Raw genomic sequence first — 18,790 nt, forward strand, 5'->3', positions numbered from 1 at the left:
TTGCAATGCATCACACACACACACACACACACACACACACACACACACGCGCGCACACACGCACACACACATGCACAAACTTGAATTAAGGAACTTTCAGATTTCACAGCATTCAGATAATAAAGTTGCTAAGAAAACAATTCAAGCAAAGACACAAATGTCAGGAAGCAAAGCTCTCTGTAGTGAGACAAGCTTGAACGTCCAACCAGTATACAGCAGGGCAAAGTAGGGGCATGGGGCTTTCCTTGTAGATGGGAACAAGAGCAGAAGATCTGGCAGCAGATAAAGGGTAGCTAGTTTTCTGTACATGACTGTGTGACGGGAATAAGATTTGACAGCTTGAGGGGTGGTGCCTGAGAAAACAAAGGAAATAAGCACAAAATGTTCAACATTATGCAGGAGCCATAAAAGCCAATCATGGCACCCCAACGTACAACACAGTAGCAAGGTGAGAACCTCTTATCCAAAATGCCTGTAACCAGACCTGCTAGTTCAGATTCTGAGCTTTTTCAGGTTGAGGGTGTTTGCACATACACAGCTAACACAGTTTAGGAATAGAACCCAACTCTTAACAGGAACTCACTGATGAAGAGAAGTGTTACCTTATATATACAGGAGGCCACTTGAAGAGGCATTTTGTTTTGTGTATTGGGTTTTTACTGTGACTTGCTGCATGATTTCAGGTCTGTGACTGTCTACTTGTAACTGTGTAAGTGTTCAGTTTTCAATTCTGAATTTCTGGATTAGGAAGGATTAAGCTGTATTAGTGGTTCCTACCTGCCCCGTCTGATAATGCCTGGCAAACTGGCTGACTACCCGGTAGTCATTTGAAAAGTACTCCATTAGAATAGATGGAACTTCCGCAAAGTCCGTTGGGCACCTGGTCCCTAAAATGGGAGAAGAAAAATAGGAGTTAAATCAACATGTATGTCTTTCATATTATGTGCAGTTTTTAAACTTCTATTTGTACTTCTGATGAACTATGATAAGCTTTAATTTATTGAATCAATATTTTACTTCTATAATATATTTGTACATATTTGCAGAAAAGTTTATTATAATCCTATATTTTTTCTTTATATCAAAAGTAAAACAAAGTATTTGCACAGCTGCCAAAACATCTTACAAAGCAAGAGCTCACACCCTCTGCACATAGCTTGTCTTCTGCTATACCAGCTTGACATGAAATACAAATTAAAACCCTTTTACAACAATTAAGGCATTTGTATTTAATTCAATGAATTCCATTACCAAATGCTTTTAGCCTCCATGTTTTCAAAGGGCTTTATTTAAGCTGTTTCCTGCTTTGTTACAAAGTCAATCCTTGGGAAGGAAAATCAATATTTTAAATTCAAAGTTCCTTAAGGCAACAAATCCCCTAAGACCCTCTTGGTGACACGGCATTGTTCCAGTCAACCCACGCACACTCTTTTCAAACATCTTTTTCTTACCCAAGTTCTGTGTGTTCAGAGCTGTTAGTGAGCAAGGAATGCCAACACCTCACTAGGTGATCAAATGCTGACCACTGGCAGTAGTAAGCGGGAGACTAAAGATGAAGTGGAGCCAGGTGTGGTAGTGCACACCTGTATTCCCAGTAACTGGGAGGTAGAGGCAAGAAGATGAGGCGTTCAAGTCCAGTCTGAGTTATACAGTGAGTTCAAGGCCTAGCCTAGGTTACTAGAGACTTTGTCTCAAAAAAATATTTAAAACAAAATAAAACAAAAAATTTAAGAGACAAGAAAGCTAAGAATAAAATCCTCAATGTCATCAGGCATCATTAAAATTCATGAAGCATAATTTTACCTGTGCCCAGTAGTAGCACAGGTAAAAGATCCTTCATACTTTGGAGTTTTATAAATGAAAAGGAATTTTCACTTGTAACTGCCAGCGACTGAGGAGACACGACCCTAATCTTACATACACACAAGTGTAAGTTCCCTGGGACATCATAGAATATAAAAGTGCACAAGTTCAAGACTGACAACTGAGTCTTCCTCCCGTCAAGAGAGAGCAGCAGGAAAGAACCTAGAAACTCATCTGAGATAAAAGACTCAGCAAACAATGGCCAGACACTAGAAATCACCACAGATTCCCGGAACAAGCCTTCCTCACCAGTGACATGCTGGTACCGAGTTCGTCCAAGCATTGAATGCATGGCATGTCCCATCTCATGGAAGAGATTCTCCATCATCCCGGGAGTTAATAAGGTGGGAGAGTCCCTGGAGGAATGAGGAAGATTCAGCATCAGAACGACGACTGGGAGCTGATAGCTTCCATCTTCCTTTAATCTGCCCCCTCGGATGGTGAAGTGGCAGTCCTTTGAGAAGGTAAATAAGCAGAGACAAAGGTATTGAACACTCTAAAGAACATGTCTAGATATAAAACTCTACAGAAATATGTGAGTTCAGACTTATAACTTACTCAGTTTTTATCCTATATATTTATTTATTTTTTAAAACCTTAATCTTTAAGCTACTAACTGAATTCACTCAGCTAACTCCAGAAGCATGCATTGCCCTGACGTGTCCAGTGCTGGGTAGAGGCACTGAAGAGCTGAGACCCACACAGAAGTGTTAACAGTGGGTGGGAGGAAGCACTAATGGCCCTGCTATGTGTCAGGCAAGCAACAGAAAGTCTTTCAGTCTGCCATCCTTACTCCTGGGTAGCCAGAGTCTGAAGCAGACATACTGTCACTCCTTCACAAGGACATGAGGACAGACAACTGAAACTATGCCTTGAAAATGCCAAACTCTGCATCCAAACACATTAGCTGGATATGTTGCCTCTTGGGTCTGAACCCACTGATTGTCAGAGGCCAGGGCTGGCAATTCTTAAACTGCCACCCACTCAAGAAAGCTGGAAAGCTGGGACGCAGAGACTATTGACTTGTCCTCTGGTCGTCTCGTTTATTCCTAAACAAATCACCAAGGAAAGCAATCTACCACCACAAACCTGATCTACAGAATGCAGACTGCTACCTGTCAAATCCCACCTCCCAGGCTCACTTCTGTTCAAACGCTTTGGAAACTGTGGATCACTACTAAATGACAGCTATCATTTTTTTTTGCTGTTTTTTTTTTAGTTGTTGTTATTGTAATTGGTAACCTAAAGTCATGGTATTTTCCAACGAGTTGCATGAAAATGCTGAAGGTGACCTGTGGGGAAATCTAGCGCACAGCGAAAGAAGCGAAGCAAGCTGTGTGTTTCCCACACCGTGAACTAACTGGCAGCACAACAGCTTCCATGGGCCCAGCAGCTGGGGGAAAACACTTAGCTTACACTTTCAGGTCTGTCACTGAGGGAGGTCAGGACAGGACCTGAAGCAGAAAGACCATGGAGTTAATACTGCTTGCTAGCTCACTCACTCATGCTTTCTTATACACCCAAGACCACCTGGCTAGGGATAGTACCAACCACAGTGGGCTCAGCCCTCCTCTACCAATTAGCACTCAAGACAATCCCTCCCAGACATGTCCACAGATGGACCTGGTAAAGACAATCACTCAACTGAGCCTCTTCTAGAATGTGTCAGGTTGACAGTGCTAAGTAGGACAACTGTCTGTCATGGAGCGGGGCTGAGAGCTGGGGCTCCAGACAGAATGTTTGGGGTGAAGACTCAAGAACCTCGATCTGTGTCCTGGGCAAGTGCAAAACTTCACTGCCCTTAGTTTCCCTTAGTGTAAAAGTCTAGTTCAGAAGGCTGGGGTAAACATTAAAAGGTGTGAATATAGAAAGTGTTTATGTGCTGGTTTTCAAAAATAAGAGCTTGTAAAAAGTGACCAATCCTAATTATTAATTTAGTTAACATCACATTCCAGATTCAAACAGCACATATGAGTCCATGCAGTTCTCCTCATGACCTTTTTTACTGTCAGATTCTATCCTGTTTTCACATTTACATATTTAGTAACTCTTTCGTGCCTTCAGATATTATACAAATGACAGAAAGTTCACACTCATACTGATAAACTGATGGCCACCTCTAGACAAGGCAGCCTGTAAAGGAAGGCTTACCTGATGTGGCTTATTTGCTCGCTGGAAAAAATCACAGTAAATGTACCCCAGCAACCCTTCAGATTCATGAACAACAGCCTAGAATACAAGTTCAGATTCAATGGTCAATGATCTCACCAAAACTCCCAAAATAGAACACAAGGCCCTGTGTATTAAATACTCATAGTCAGCCATGATTATTTTAATTACATTTTACATCCCAACTTGCTCAAGTTCTTCACCTATTTTGCCCCAGCTCTGAATCATTTGACTTGAGAATCCCATGTTCAGGAGAACACATCCTCCTTGGGGCCCTGTGTCCCGTGTGCCCTCCTCTGCATCAACTACAGTAGCCATAGCTCTGCACAAAGGGCTGTTCTCAAAACAACCCAAAAGACTGGGGAAGAAAGGCTGGCTTGACAATGTTAGTGGCAAATTCTTTTTCCTTCCCTATCTTACGTGACTGATACAAGCGTTTGGACAGAACTCTGTTCCCTATGCAGTCATTCGGCTCCATCTTGTCTGTTTTTCTGAACTTAGTGATTCTACAAGAGTGAGCTCCAATTTATTGTTCTAAATTTTCAAGCAAGTATATTCATTCACCACTCATCTCCTGGGTGCCCAAAGTGATTCAAGGCACCCAGGAGATGACAAGGAACACCATGGACCTGATGCTACCCCAGAAGGCCCAGGCGGCTACCTGCATCTATCCTCTAGCCTGTTACTGGCTTTTCCTTCTACTACATGCTGACTTTTCCCTAACCTGTACCGTCTAGGAAGTTAGTAACATGACGGGATCTTCTGTGGGTAACAACAGAGATAGAGTGCTCTCCTAGCTGAACTGCTCCATACCTATCCCAAGCCCAAAACATGGCCAAGGGGCAGCGAGGCAGCTGACATGACTGGGCACACAGTGAAGTAAGCACAGCCGTCATGCAGTAAATGTCACCGCCCCATGAGACCTACGGGGTAAATTAGTATGGGGGCAAGAAAGCCACAAAACCTCCTGAAGAAAGATTTTAAATATTCACACCCCAAGTAAAGTGGGTCTTAATAGGAGAAAGGCGAAACATCAGGCTTGAAGTTGTCACCAAAGTCAAATAAATCACACACAGAATAAAATTAATGTCTGATGCAAAGACCACTGCAAACCCATGAAAGAGACTGACAAGAAGGGGAACGATGCATGCGGGAACTACAAAGGGACAGGTGTTGACATTATATAGTCAGGAATAACGAACTGTTTACAAGTAGAGTTCATGACCGTATCGAAGCATGTGAAGGAAAATCAGCGGTTTACCCGGTTTCCTAAGAACACTTGTTTGGGAGAACGAACCTGGCTGTTCTGCGTTTAGGTCCTTTATGCAAGGTCCTAAATCAGAAGTGGTGCTTGAACTTTTTACGAAAGAGAAATGAGCTGGGGCGCTCTGTCAGAATGCAATTACCTCCAAGGAGAAACTGCTGGGACTCACTGACACAGCCGGGGGAGGCTTACCAGTTTCCGGACGTCCTCACACCACACCTCTCCTTTTGCAGGCTGCTCTGCATATAAGGTGATGCCCAACAGTTTGTTAAATAAGGTGTTCAGGCCTTCCATGCAAGCTCCAAGGGAGAAAAATGGGCAATATAAACTGGGCTCGATATTATACCTAGGAGAAGGAAGAGAGGTCAACAGTGTTTCTTCAATTTACTTACAGAAGGTATACTCAGTTAACTGTTCATCTATACTTAAGACCAGAGTGGCAAAAAATAATTCACAGAAGGAGGCTACAGTTGGCAGTCTGTAGTCTCTAGTTCTGCAACCAGCAACTCAAACAACTGCAGCGCAAAACACGTGGGAGGGTGGGGAGTAGAGGATATGTCAGCTGTATGGACTGGGTTTTGGAACTTGTGTGAGCCCTATCCTTGCAAGGCTTGGATCCTAGAACCCTGCCTGACTAGGGCAGTGAGGAAATGAAGAAAGAACATACATTCAAAAAAGCTGAGATTGGGTAACATGGGCTCTCTGATGGAGAAGCCATAGCACCCCAAAAGCTTAGCGTGTGTATTCTATACAGTTGAACAGGAAGGCAGGGGTATTGCATACAGCTGAACAAGGAGGTGGGGTTACCAAATACAGCAGAATAAGGAGACAGACTTAGCTAGTCTTGGTAGGCACAGTCTCTAGGCCATAGATATCCTGAGGGAGAAAGCTATGGTGGACGTTTCTGCACACACTGCCGACATCCCTTTGAGCCTAACCTGGGGAAGCCTTTGTCACTCTCATAGGGCTGAGGAACTGGTCCTTGACAGGGCCATGTCAAACAAGACAAATTCACTCAGAATGTCACTCATTTCCTACATGTATGGACTATTTTTTGTTAATGTTTTTTTTTCTCCTTATCCTACAGACAACTAAGGATAATGACCACTGAATCAGGTAGTATAAGGAGACAGGTAAATTCTCTGGGAGGCCGTGCCACGGCCCACGCAAACAGGAGGCCATTCTACTACTGGATTTGCACATCCACAGGGAGCCATGAAGTCACCCCCTGCCGTGACACCAAAGGACCACCATATTTCTATCATTTGAGGGCTACTCAACTCCTTTTTCTCTAGAAAGATGAGCATCTTCTATTTCTAGCATCAAAAGTACTATGGTAATCAGGGTAGATGTAGTCCCTGTACTCAGTGTATTTTTTATTAGAGTATGTTTGTTTGTATGTCGGGAGAAAAGGAGGGAGGAGAAGAGAGAGAGAACACAAAAGAGAGCATGTGACGTGCCACAGCATGCCAGCAGAGGTCAGAGGACAACTTTTAGGAGTTGGTTCTTTCCTCCCACTGGGGGCTCTAGGGACAGAGCTCATGTCAGGCTTGCACAGCAAGCACCTTTACCTACTGAGCCATCTCACCGGCCCATCATTCCTTAATCTTGACCTCTTCTCTGTTTAAGCTTTCAATGACCTCATTAAGTATTTAGTCTCAGTGACCCAGCCACACACACTTACATGCAAAATGTGAACAGTGTCAATCATAAGGGCCTCACTTTATAAAATTTATCATTTAAAAAGGATGAGTTGTATACAAAAATATTGAACAAAAAGTAAATAAAATTTAAAGCATGCTAAGTCGTTTTAAAGTTCACATCTGGAAAAGTATTTGTTTATGGAAAAAATGCTAGAGATATATTAAGATGCATATATTCTTTGACTATACACATCTTATAGATAGCGTAACTGGTAAGCACAGTTACTTTCATCTCCAAATAATATTTTATATGCTCTATGTATTCCAACATAACCAAGAAAATGCAAATACATCATTCAAATGTTTATTTCTAAATCATTATTTATAATTTATTTATAATTTATTATTTATAATTTATAGCCACAGTCAAAAATAATGACTCGAGGAAAAAATATAGATGCTCATTACATTTCTACTTTCTCACTCTATATATTCTATATAAAATATAAACATGTGTATGTATCTAACTATATAATTTGATATAAAATAAAAATGTTACATAGAATATCCAGACACAAGAGTAAATTTAAATTCCACCAAACAGATTTGGTAATGAAATCCAAACACACAACATGATTTCTGATCTATCGTCCAGGAAAGCAGAATTTGGGTGCTCAGAGTGATACTGGAGTGGAGTCCTCACGCAAGGCTGCTGCCCACAAAGTCGGAGCAGGAAAGAAGAGCTACAACAGTGTGTGCTGAACCTGGAGCAGCAAGTTTAGAGCTGGTGCTCAACAGACGTGGGAACGAATGATGGACAAGCAGTCCACAGGGTGAGAAGGGGACAAACAGTCCACAGGGTGAGAAGGGGATCTGCCTGTAGAGCACAGGGAGGACCGGGGGGAATTCACACTCGGGAACGAGCGGAAGCAGCAGCATGACCGAAATATGACAACGCGATGTGGCTAAACATGGCATCCTTCATAATGCAGAGAGAAACAGGAAAGGGTATGAAGATAACATGGAGCGAGGAGGAGGGGGTAGAGAGCAGAGACCTGAGAGAGTGCTGAGGAAGTAGGCATGCATTCTGTAGGCTGTGCTCTGTGAATGGCCTCACTGCAGAGCATCTATAAACAGAAGTTACAACACTGCACATTCCATCTCAGGGGCTGCCTGTGATGCAGTCAGAGATGAGGCCTGGAATGGCGCAGGTTGGACAATGTGGGAAACAGGTTGTAGGAGAGCAGGGAGCGCAGAGAGGGCTCCTCCGGAGCTTCAGGTGGCTGATGAGGGGCTGAAGTGCTAGGTGACATCAGGGACGGGAAAGACATGTTAGTCTGCTCTCCTGTGAGATGCAGAGGAGGCAGGGCTGCGTGAGTGAGGCAGTGGGGAGAAGTGAGAGCCAGACTGCCTAGGACACACACAACCGTGCACAGAAGAAAAGGCGAGTTTGCCCTGGACGCCAGAGAAGAAAGACTGTGGGAGGAGGAAGGAACCGTACAATTCGAAGGCACACCTTTAAAGCAGCCATGAAACCTGAGACCTTCAGGACCAACAAGGAGGTGTTGCTGCAGCTGTGGGAGGAGGCCCTGCATCTGATCAAGGGCAGCTCCCAGGACCTGCAGAGAGAAGGGGTGGAAGGAGACAGCACAGAGAGAGCCACCACTGCTTAGAGAAGAACACCATGAGACCAGGAGAAGAAACACCTGGTGAGAAGGAAGGAAGCGCCAGGCTTCTGGTCAGACACTTGAGGAGACAAGGCCACAGCCACAGCTAACAGCGAGAGCTGAACAAATGGAAGAGCAGCAGGGCCCTGCTGCGCCCAGGTTACGCAGCAAATGGCTTCCCCAAAAACAGGAGAGGCAGGGAGTGAGCCACAACTCCTGGTCTTGTACAGTACCCCACACTTGCATTTTACTTCTAGGAGCCCTGCAGTTCCCAAAGTTAACATGGAGAAAAATGCCTCCTGCCAGTAGTGGGAGAAGAAAAGGAATCCTGAAATACTGCTAGAACATTCTGCTCTTACTGTGGCCTGCCCTCAAAAGAAACTGCTTAACCAAAACACAAGCAAAGAGCAGGGAGCTGAGGGGTAGAAATGATGTAGAGCTACCCAAACCAAGCACCGTTGAGTCTCCAGACTCATCTCCCAGGAAGGGAGAGGCTGGGAGACGTTGTGGAGGTCACCCAACGACTCAAGCCACTCACAGACTTCAAGCTCAACTGCTGTACTCAATGCCCTCACCAGGGCCCAAAGCATGGAGTGCCCAATCCTGAGCTGGACCTGCTGCTGACATGTTAGCCGAACGGCATTTTTCTCTCTACAGGCTAAATGCCTGATGGTTTCTGTAGGAGAGAGACAGAGTGTCGTGATCCATTTGCAGTACGAGGTGTGCTCGGAGTTCACCAGAGTCGTGAGATAAGCATGCCCTTGCTGGTGGCTGGTGCCCGCTTGTCTCAGATCTCTCAGAGCAGGAGAGTCGCAGGCAGTCTGCTACGTGACTGAGCCCCCCCCCTCAGAAAAGGGGCAGTCTTAACCCCTAAATTATTCATCAGATATGGCACTTCTGTCCTGAGTAAGATGAGCAATCTGGAGAGGAGAGAAAGCCTGGCTTACAAAGAGGCTGGGGATTTCCTGTATGGAGGGATACTTTAAAGACCGTCATCGCAGCACACTTCCACATGTGTCTGTGCTAGTTCCCTTTCTGCAGGGTGGAATGTTAAAACTGCCTCGATTTCACCAGTCTCTCCAATTTGTTATTATGTATCTGCAACAGCAGTAAGAGGAGACAAGGCAATCCTCAAGCCGTCTCAGACACAGCAGGGGTGTGGACGTGAACAGACAGGGCTAGGAAACAATTATAATTAACATCTTAAGGTCTCTAAAGGGAAAAGTAGAGACCGTCGCCAGAACAGACGGCTAACGTGTGCAGAAAGAAGGAACTTCAGATCAAAGGACATGGCGGAGACTGAAAGCACTGGGGCAGAAATGACCAATGCCTCGGAAGGGCTCGCAGACTTAGAACCGTTGAGCAAAGAATCACGGAGCTAGAAACAATGTCAACAGAAGCGTTTAAACCAGAAACGCCAGGGCATGGACCTGCATTCTGGAAGCAGAGGCACGGGGAACACAAGTTGTGGGAGGCAGGCCTGGGCTATACAGTGAGACTCTGACTTTGGGGGAAAATAAAACAGAAATATGGAGAGAGAAAAGAATGAAAAATAGATAAGACTGTCCAAGATTTGCAGGAAAACTACGAAGTTGTGAAGTATAAATAATGAAGACAATAGAAGAAAATGTTTGTCACAATGGCTGACAAGTTCCCAAATGAAAACGTATGTGTCGTCGGCACCCCTTCCACCAAGGCTGAGGCAAGAGGACCTAAGTTCCAGGGCATCATGGACTACACCATGAGATATCTCAAAAATAAAAACCTAAATAAAATAGCAAACAAAAACCACCAGGCACGAAAATGGAGAAACAGAGAAGAGCAGAGAACATCAGAGGGTAGGCCTTTCCCACCACATTTAATCACTATAGCGTATTTAACCGTAGAAAATCAAAGGCAAACCTTGCTTTTAAAAATGGAGGGGGGAGGGAATCACTTTTCCTACAAGGATAAGAATTATAGTAGACTACTCAGAAACCATGTAGTTAGAAAATGTGGGTTGAAATACTAAAAATGTCAACAGAGGAAAAAAAAAAACACTAACCAAGAATTCTATATTAAATAAAGTTATCCTTCAAAACTGAAGAACAAAGGATTCTTCAGGCAAACAGAATTATGGTCATTTTTCTCCTGTAGGTATGCCACATAACAGCTCACCCTGAAAACATGAAAGCCTAGCTGGGAGATTGACAGGACTCCACAACACCAACCAAGATTCGGGAGAACAGGCCTCCAGCATAGACTCCTGCTGGAGAGACGTTTGCCAGCACAGAAATAGGAGAGGACCACAAGCTCTCCAGGACCTGAGGGAGGAGCTTACATTAGGGATATCACAGAAGGTACGCAGGAAGAAACTGACCGAGTCAGAACCACTGGAGAAACTGGATCTGCAGTGGTCTGATGTCACCGCACCCAACCACGGTGCAGTATCTACAGGGCACCTCTCTTATTCCTTACCTAATCTCATGGCACAGATGGGACAAGAATTACACCTGAGGAAACAAAGGCCCAAAGAAGCTGGTGACAACAGAAAGAGCCCTGTCTTAGTTACTGTTTACTGCTGTGACCCAACACCATGACCAAGGCAACTCGGAGAAGAAAGCATTTAACTGTGGGCTGGCTTACAGTTTCAGAGGGTGAGTCCATGATCATCATGGTGGGGAGCATGGCAGCAGGCATGAAGTGCGGGCAGTAGCGGAGAGTTTACAGCTGATCTGCAGAGTGAGACCACCAGACCTGGAGCGGGCTTTGAAATTTCAAAGGCCACCCCCACTGACGCACCTCCTCCAACAAGGTCACACCTACTAATCCTTCCTAAACAATTTCACCAACTAGGGACAAATGGTTCAAATATATGAGATTATGGGGGCCATTCTCATTCAAACCACCACAAGCCCTAAGCTTGAAATTGGAACATGGGATCCTTCTGGTTCTGTACTTTGGGCTTCTGGGGTCTTGATTTTCACACCAGGAAAATGGGAAACACTTCCCACTTCCCAGGCTCCAATGTAAGTAAAGGAGGTGGGGGGCAGGAACAGAACCAGCACACTGCCACCACGATCACTGTCACGGGAAAGAAAGTAATGGGAAACCCAGTGCTTCCCTCTCCTCCTCAGAGCTTGCCAACTCTAAGAAGAAACGCAGCGTGGTCAAAGAACCTGCATCATAAACTGTATTACATGTTACTAATAGCAAACATTCATGGGCTGTGTCCCAGAAAGGGAGGCTGTAGCCCTACTGATCAGACCATGGCAAGGGACACAGGGCAGTGGGAAAGAGCCCTGGCACAAACACGGTGGCTGCTGCTAATTCCACCCTTCGGCCTACAGAGGAAGGATGGCGATCAGAGAGAGCCACCAAGAGCAGCCCAGAAGGAAGCTACTGGTGAAGGCGCTCAAAGGCTGGGGAGGGAGAAGGGAAGCAAGGTGGGGTACAGTGGAAGAGGTGAGAACGTCAGATGCCCTTGACCTTGCTCAGAGTCCTCACTCTGGGACTCATAAAAAAGGACAGTGAGCCAGAATGGGGCAGCTACAGAAAGCTTCATGTTATCCATAGTACTACGAGGATCTGGGAGGTCCTTTATACAGGCTAAGTGGTAGCCAAAAGAACACCATTCACAGAACTCAGTTCACACTGGTACTACAGTGATGTACTGACTACTGCATGTCACTGGTCTCCCTACCCTGAGGATACTAGGCCCATGGTCGGTCAGGCCAGGCTCTGGATATGACCACTCTGCCTGCCTTTATGGGGCATTACTGGTCAAGGCTTGCCTGTTAACACATACCTACAATGCCTCTATCCACAGCTTCCTTAATTCCCATATATAATCCATGGAGAAATCTTCTCTACCACAGAGACTCATCAGGGGTACAACACATGACCCTGCACCCTTCCAGTATGCCAGAGCCGTGGCCAATGCAAACAATAGTATCTCGGCGTGCTGAGATTCTGCTGTGACACACCAAGCATCACTGCAAATGCTAGCAAAGTCCCTCCCATCTCCCACCCTACACCCCCTCTCTCCCCCACCTTAATCCTGCCGTCCTTCCCCCCCCCAACACTGTCTCTCACCACATTACCCAGCTCTCCAGCGTAGCTGGAGCACAGGTATGTTCCACCATCCTAGCACCTTCAGTTTTCTATCGTTTTTGCAAAAAATTCCCTTGGTGTGGCTCCAGGAACAAGACTGTCAAGAGCTCTCTGCTTGCACTGCAGAAGACACAGTTAAATGGGGGACCACCAGAACAAAGTTCAGAGATGCTCCACTACCTAAGAGCTGCCACTTTCTCTGGCTCACTACAGGTCTGTGATGCGAGACTGCTTGCTTTGCAGAAACTATGTAAGGGGGTTCAATTTGCAACAAGCCAACATAGTACAAAAGCACAAATATAATTTCATCTTTATTAGAAACAACAGAATTTGAGGTTGGTGTGGCTCAGTTGGTACAGTTTACATCCAGCATGCCCAAGCACGTGGGTAGAATCCCAGCACCAACAAAACCAACCTAACTTAGCATTGTATCAAAGTCCCTCAGGGACAGCAGGGCTAAATGAGCAATGGAGAGACATTCAACCAGAAAGTTCCTCATTATAATTTGAGTGTTTAAAAATGAATCAAGGGAAGGGAGGGGGAGAAGGAGGAGAGAAAGGGTGAAAGGAAAGACAGAGCATGTGAGTATTTCAAAAAGCTTGGCACTGAATTTACTGAGAGTGTGGTCCATGAACCTGGGCTGCAACCTCGGAGAAGCAAAGGCTTCTGCATTGCTGCACTCACTCAGTGAAGAGCAAGGGTGACACCGCAGGCTTCAGCAGCACAGGCTCTCTGAGGCGCTCTTCAAACCACCAAGGCGGCCCACCCGAGGATACCTGTGCTAGGAACATGCACACTTGGGAAGTACAGCTTACAACACAGCACTGCCCAGGGAACAACAGTTAGCGCTACCATGCGTGTGGAACGGAGTGCTTGCCATCAGGAGTGACAAAGCCTGAAGACAGTTACAGCTGATGATGGCTTTGGGGCTCCGCAGCAGGAGACCCCACACTAACAGCTGCCATCTCCTCTGGTTAACTACAGAAGGATCAGTGGAGAAACTGTTACACCAGGACAGCTTGCTTCTCAGTTAACATGTAACATAGAAAAAGAACAAGACCAGCCCTTCGCTCTGCTCTGTAAGGGGCCACCAGGCCCATCTAGCCCCACTCTGCCTTCAGAAGCCACCACTGAGGCCCAGCTTCTGCTAGCTGGGTGCAGTTCCCCTCCACAGTGCAAACCCACAGAAATGAGTACCAGACAAAGAAAGTTTAATTCTATCACCATCCTCGAGCAGGAGGAAGGAGAGCCAACAGGGCTGACTGTAGGGACAAAGGGCATTGCCAGCAAAGGAGATGACACAAGTGGCAGAATCCAGCAGAGACAGCAAGGAGACCTCTGCTTGTGACTATCTGCTACCCTGCTTCTTTGCTTCAGAGGGCAGTGGGAAAGATGCTGAGTTGTGGGCCAGCAAGCAAAGGAGCAGCAGCAATAGATGACAGCCAGAAGAAGGCAACAAGCAGGAAGCAGTCCCCAAAAGCCTTGGGAGGAAATGATAAAAGGTGATGGCCAGGGTGGCATCTGCATAGGAACTTTTCCCCCAGAACAGTCCAGTCCACCCTTAGACCATTACTGGGTGATGTAAACTCCTGCATAAGCTAAGCAAACAAGGGGTGGGTGGAGGTGGGGACACTAGAACATGCAGGCCTTGTCTGGATCCTAATTCAACAAACTAACAGGCAAAAGCAGATTTGGTACTGTCACCATGTTGATCCTGAATGCCACCAAAAGCCCAGGTGTTGAAGGCTTAAGCCTCCTAGACCACAGTAGTGCTATCTGGTATGGTGGAATCTGTAAGAAGTAGGGCCCAATGGAAGGAAGCTAGTTCATGGGGGGTATGTCATAGAATAGAACATCAGGACCCCACCCTCCTGACTCTATCTGCCTCCCAACTGCTGTGAAGTGAGCAGCCCTTCCACTATGTGCCCCCTACCATGATGCACTGCCTGGCTACAGACCCCAAATCAAGGAGGCCCATGGACCACATACTGGAGCCTCCAAAACTGGGGCAAAACCCAACCTTTCCTCCTGAGAAGCCGACTGTTTCGGTGTCTTGTTTAAACCACACACTGAAAACACACACCATCAGGAAACACTATGGTGGACTAGGTAGAGATAACAGATTAGCATTAGGTAATGATGCTGAAGGTCCGTAAGACGTCCGTTCTTCAGAGATATACGCATGTGAGCATATAAACAGAATCTGAGACTGACCAGAAGGTATGTAGGTAATGTAGTAGGACAAGGAAGGAAGAAAGGACAAAACAGCAACACAGAAATCAAGAGGGGGGTGGAAGAAAAAACCCAGCACAGCTTGATGCTCACTAGACCCAGAGGTGGACAGCAGGAGGCTACTTACATTATTCTTTTTATGTTTATTTTGAAACTTTTCATAATTTCGTAATAAAGGTTCATTTTTTAAAAAATTCTAAACTACCCTACGTCTCCACCAACAAAGATAAGATTTCACACACTAAACAGAAGCCCTTCTGTTGCAGTCCACTGTTTTCTGTGTAATTTTATGTAAAACATACTTTTTTTATTATGTGATTACTTGTGAGATTTTGGAGGCTTAGCATGAGCAGATAATAGGAAACTGCCCTTCTGAAGACATCCTGATGCAAAGCAGCAGCAGCACACACCCAGGTCACAGAAGCTCGCTGCTAGCAGGAAAAGAGACAAGGCCTGCCAAGGCACGAAGAGCAAACCCCAAGTGCTGACAGGGCAGATTAAACAACTCTAGGAAACGGCCAGAAAACGGCCCTGAGGGTCAGGGCAGGGATGGGGCCAACATTTCTTAATGAACATCTTTTTACCATTGTTCTGATGCTTTGAACCATATAAATGCACTGCCTATTGAAAAATAAATTTTAATTTCAAATAAAACAATTTCAGATATTCTTCCTATCTCTTCAAACTTGAAAGACCTAATTTCTCAGAAGAACCTAACTGAAAAAGCAAACAACCACAGTCCTTCATGGGCTGCTGTCTCCCACATCACTCCTGGGCAGTCCTAACACAGGCTAATTCTCTACCTACTTCCAAACAGGCTGCTTGTCTTCTTCGGGCAGATAAATGAGAACCCTGAAACACAAACACGTCTGAAGTTTTAACATAACGCATATGAGCCCCTGTGGTTAGCTTCAAGAAAAACTGACCACAAAGAAAGTCAGTTCTGCTTGCCACTCCATATAAACCACACACCTAAGCGCGCTGAAGTGGGTGACTTCAGCAAGGCTTTAGACCTCTTCATCCTGCCCCATGTCCCAGCCGCAGATCCAAACCACAGTGTCCTCTTCCTTTCTCATCCACTACAGTACCTCTGTGCCTACTTTCTTTGCCCACACTGTCAAGAGTCCAGCCTGAGCTCAACCCTATAACTTGTTAAAGCAGATGGCATGAGGATGGACGGGCGCCACCTTATAAATCCTCTGAAATACTCCCACCTCATTTCCTGCTTCGTTTGCTGCATTAACAGTCAGACAAACCAGCCGGAGCTCCTCTGCTCTCAGGCAGGTACCACTGTTCCCAGTAGAGCTGGGCTGGAAAGCTGGCCAAGCATGTATAACCAGACCCCTAAAGGCCACACGGCATTAAACAAATCTGCAGACTGCCAGGCAGTGGTGGTGCACATCTTTTAATCCCAGCACCTGGGAGGCAGAGGCAGATGGATGGATGCAAGGCCATCCTGGTCTACAGAGTGAGCTCCAGGACAGCACAACTACACAGAGAAACCGTGTCTCAACAAAACAAAACAAAACAAAACAATAAAAACAAATATTCCAGGTTAAAACAAGAGCCACTTAGGTTTGGCAAAATGGTTTAGCAGGTCAAAACACTCGTCATGAGTTCAATCACAAGGCGAGAAAAGACTCCTTCAAGTTGTCCTCTGAGCCCCACACATGTGACATGGCATATGCACAGATACACTCAAATAAATATAAATAAATATGTAAGTAAAAAACTCTTTGAATGCCATTCAAAATATTATGGCACTGTCTTCCCCAAATTCTCATCGTATGATTACAATTACAAATAAAATGATTTTATTTGGTGTTGACATGGGCTTGAAGAGCTAACAAAGAGTTCATGGTTCCTGAAAACTCAGTGAGTGTGTTCCTCAGAGCTTTAAAGAAGGGACAGCAGGCCAGCAGGATGGCCCAGTGAGTGCAGATGCCTGTTGCCAGGTCTGACGTCCTGAGTTCAATCCCTAGGACCCACATAATGGAGAGAACTGACTCCCACAAGTAGGCTGTCCTCGAACCACCACGTGTGCTGGCTGTGTATGCCCTTCCCATAGACACACATGCAAATAAATGAACAAATAATAAATGTGTTTATTAATGGTGTTATAAAGAAGCAATTACATTTATGAGACAGTGTGCCCAGAGAATTAAGGACAGGCAAAGCCACACAAGGATCAGATTAAGACACGGCAACTGAGGGCTAGAGAGATGGCTCAGAGGTTAAGAGCATTGTCTGCTCTTCCTAAGGTCCTGAGTTCAATTCCTAGCAACCACAACCATCTGTAATGGGGTCTGGTGCCCTCTTCTGGCCTGCAGGCATACACACAGACAGAATATTGTATACATAATAAATAAATATTTTTTTAAAAAAAAAGACAGCAACTGAGACTACAGCTCCACCCTCAGAGAGTGCTGTGTCTGTCTTGGGGAAGGCAGCTGTGTGATGGGCACCTGAGCAGCTGGGTCACTAGTGCAGGACATTAACTCCCGTCTCCCTTCTCGCAGGGGTCCTTCTAGGGAAGCTTACCTCTCTGCACGAATCACACCGCTGTAGTAGGGGGGATCCCAAGGCATTAGTTCCTGAAAGGGAATGGTTCACTGTCAGCAAAGCTATTCACTATCTCATTATTTTTATCAGAAACTTGCTCAGTTTATAAAAGATAAACCAGCTATTTTTAACATATATGAGAAAAAATATTTAAAAACAATGGCATGGCACAATTTGAATTCTCTGTAATCAATAAATAGAAGGGTACAAATGATGTGGGAAGGTCTTCTGTTTTAATAAAGAAACTGCCTTGGCCAGCTCTTAGGTGGGTGGAGTAGACAGACAGGAAAAAGGAAGTGAGGTAAATGGCTCAGACAGTTGCCCTGCCTCTCCTCTCTGGGGCAGACTGCCGTGCCTCTCCTCAGGGAGAGATGCGATGAAGCCAGCTACCAGGTCACATGTGCTGAATCTTTCCCGGTAAGACACCATTCGTGGTGTTACATAGATTATTCGATATGGGTTAGTCAAGATGTGAGTAAGAGGCTGAAACTAATGGCCAGGCAGTGTTTAAAAGAATACAGTTTGTGTGTTGTTATTTGGGAGCTTATGCTAGCCGGTGGCCGGGAGCCGAGCGGGATGAAAAGCAGACCTGCCCGCAGCTCCTCACTACATACAAATAAGGCACAACCCAGAATCTGGGGCAAAGGTAAATGACATTCTAAAGTATAATCAACAAAAGTCAACATTAATGGGTTAAAACAGCTAGAATCAAAGTTTTCTCAAAGCATATCCCAGATATGAGTCCATACACTACAGGTAATAAAATGAGATAAGCGTGCTTTGTAAAGCTAAACAAGAAGGTTGGGGTATGGCCCCAAAATTAAAGCAGTAATTTCAAATGTAACTGAGGCAGAAGCAACTCCAGTCTAGGCAAAGAAACTGTCTTAAGGAGGTAGTAAAAGAACGGCGCATGGGGGCTCAGGCTTACAATCCCAGCCCTCAGATGCTAGGGCAGGACTCTGAATTTGAAGGTCCTGAGCTAAAAAGTCAAATCCTATCTCAAAAAAAAAGAACAAAAAAGTAATAGAAGCAATAACAGTTCTGTGGCAGCCAGTGCAGGATGCTGAAAGCCACTAGGGGTCAAGTTACCAGACTGCATGCTGCAGGAGGGTGAGGATTCTGCCTGTATCCTTCCACATTGGTCCTGCCTCTGCACAGAGCCTGCTGCACGGCGGCCACTCACTGAGTCAACAGCACCTCCCACACAGGTGCAACACCTGCCTCTGAGTAAGGGTTCAGCATGCCAGCTGTCCTGTGGCTCTCCCCCTTCCAAGTTCAGCTCAGTACTTCCCCTGAGG

At 45.5% G+C, this 18,790-nt stretch overlaps 1 protein-coding gene across 2 annotated transcripts in view; it reads right to left on the bottom strand.

Annotated features, from left to right (window-relative positions):
* LOC119800376 (mitochondrial intermediate peptidase) overlaps positions 1-18,790 on the bottom strand; it is a 123,879-nt gene that overhangs the window by 77,281 nt on the left and 27,808 nt on the right. For both annotated transcript variants that reach the window (XM_038310541.1, XM_038310540.1), the window contains exons 10-14: positions 17,472-17,524; positions 5,489-5,642; positions 4,015-4,092; positions 2,113-2,317; positions 778-887 (exon numbers count right to left, since the gene is read on the bottom strand). In XM_038310541.1, coding sequence (XP_038166469.1) covers positions 778-887; positions 2,113-2,317; positions 4,015-4,092; positions 5,489-5,642; positions 17,472-17,524 — 600 coding nt within the window. The remainder of the gene's footprint in view (positions 1-777; positions 888-2,112; positions 2,318-4,014; positions 4,093-5,488; positions 5,643-17,471; positions 17,525-18,790) is intronic.

Source organism: Arvicola amphibius, chromosome 13, assembly GCF_903992535.2.
Source record: "Arvicola amphibius chromosome 13, mArvAmp1.2, whole genome shotgun sequence".
NCBI classification, from domain to species: Eukaryota; Metazoa; Chordata; class Mammalia; order Rodentia; family Cricetidae; genus Arvicola; species Arvicola amphibius.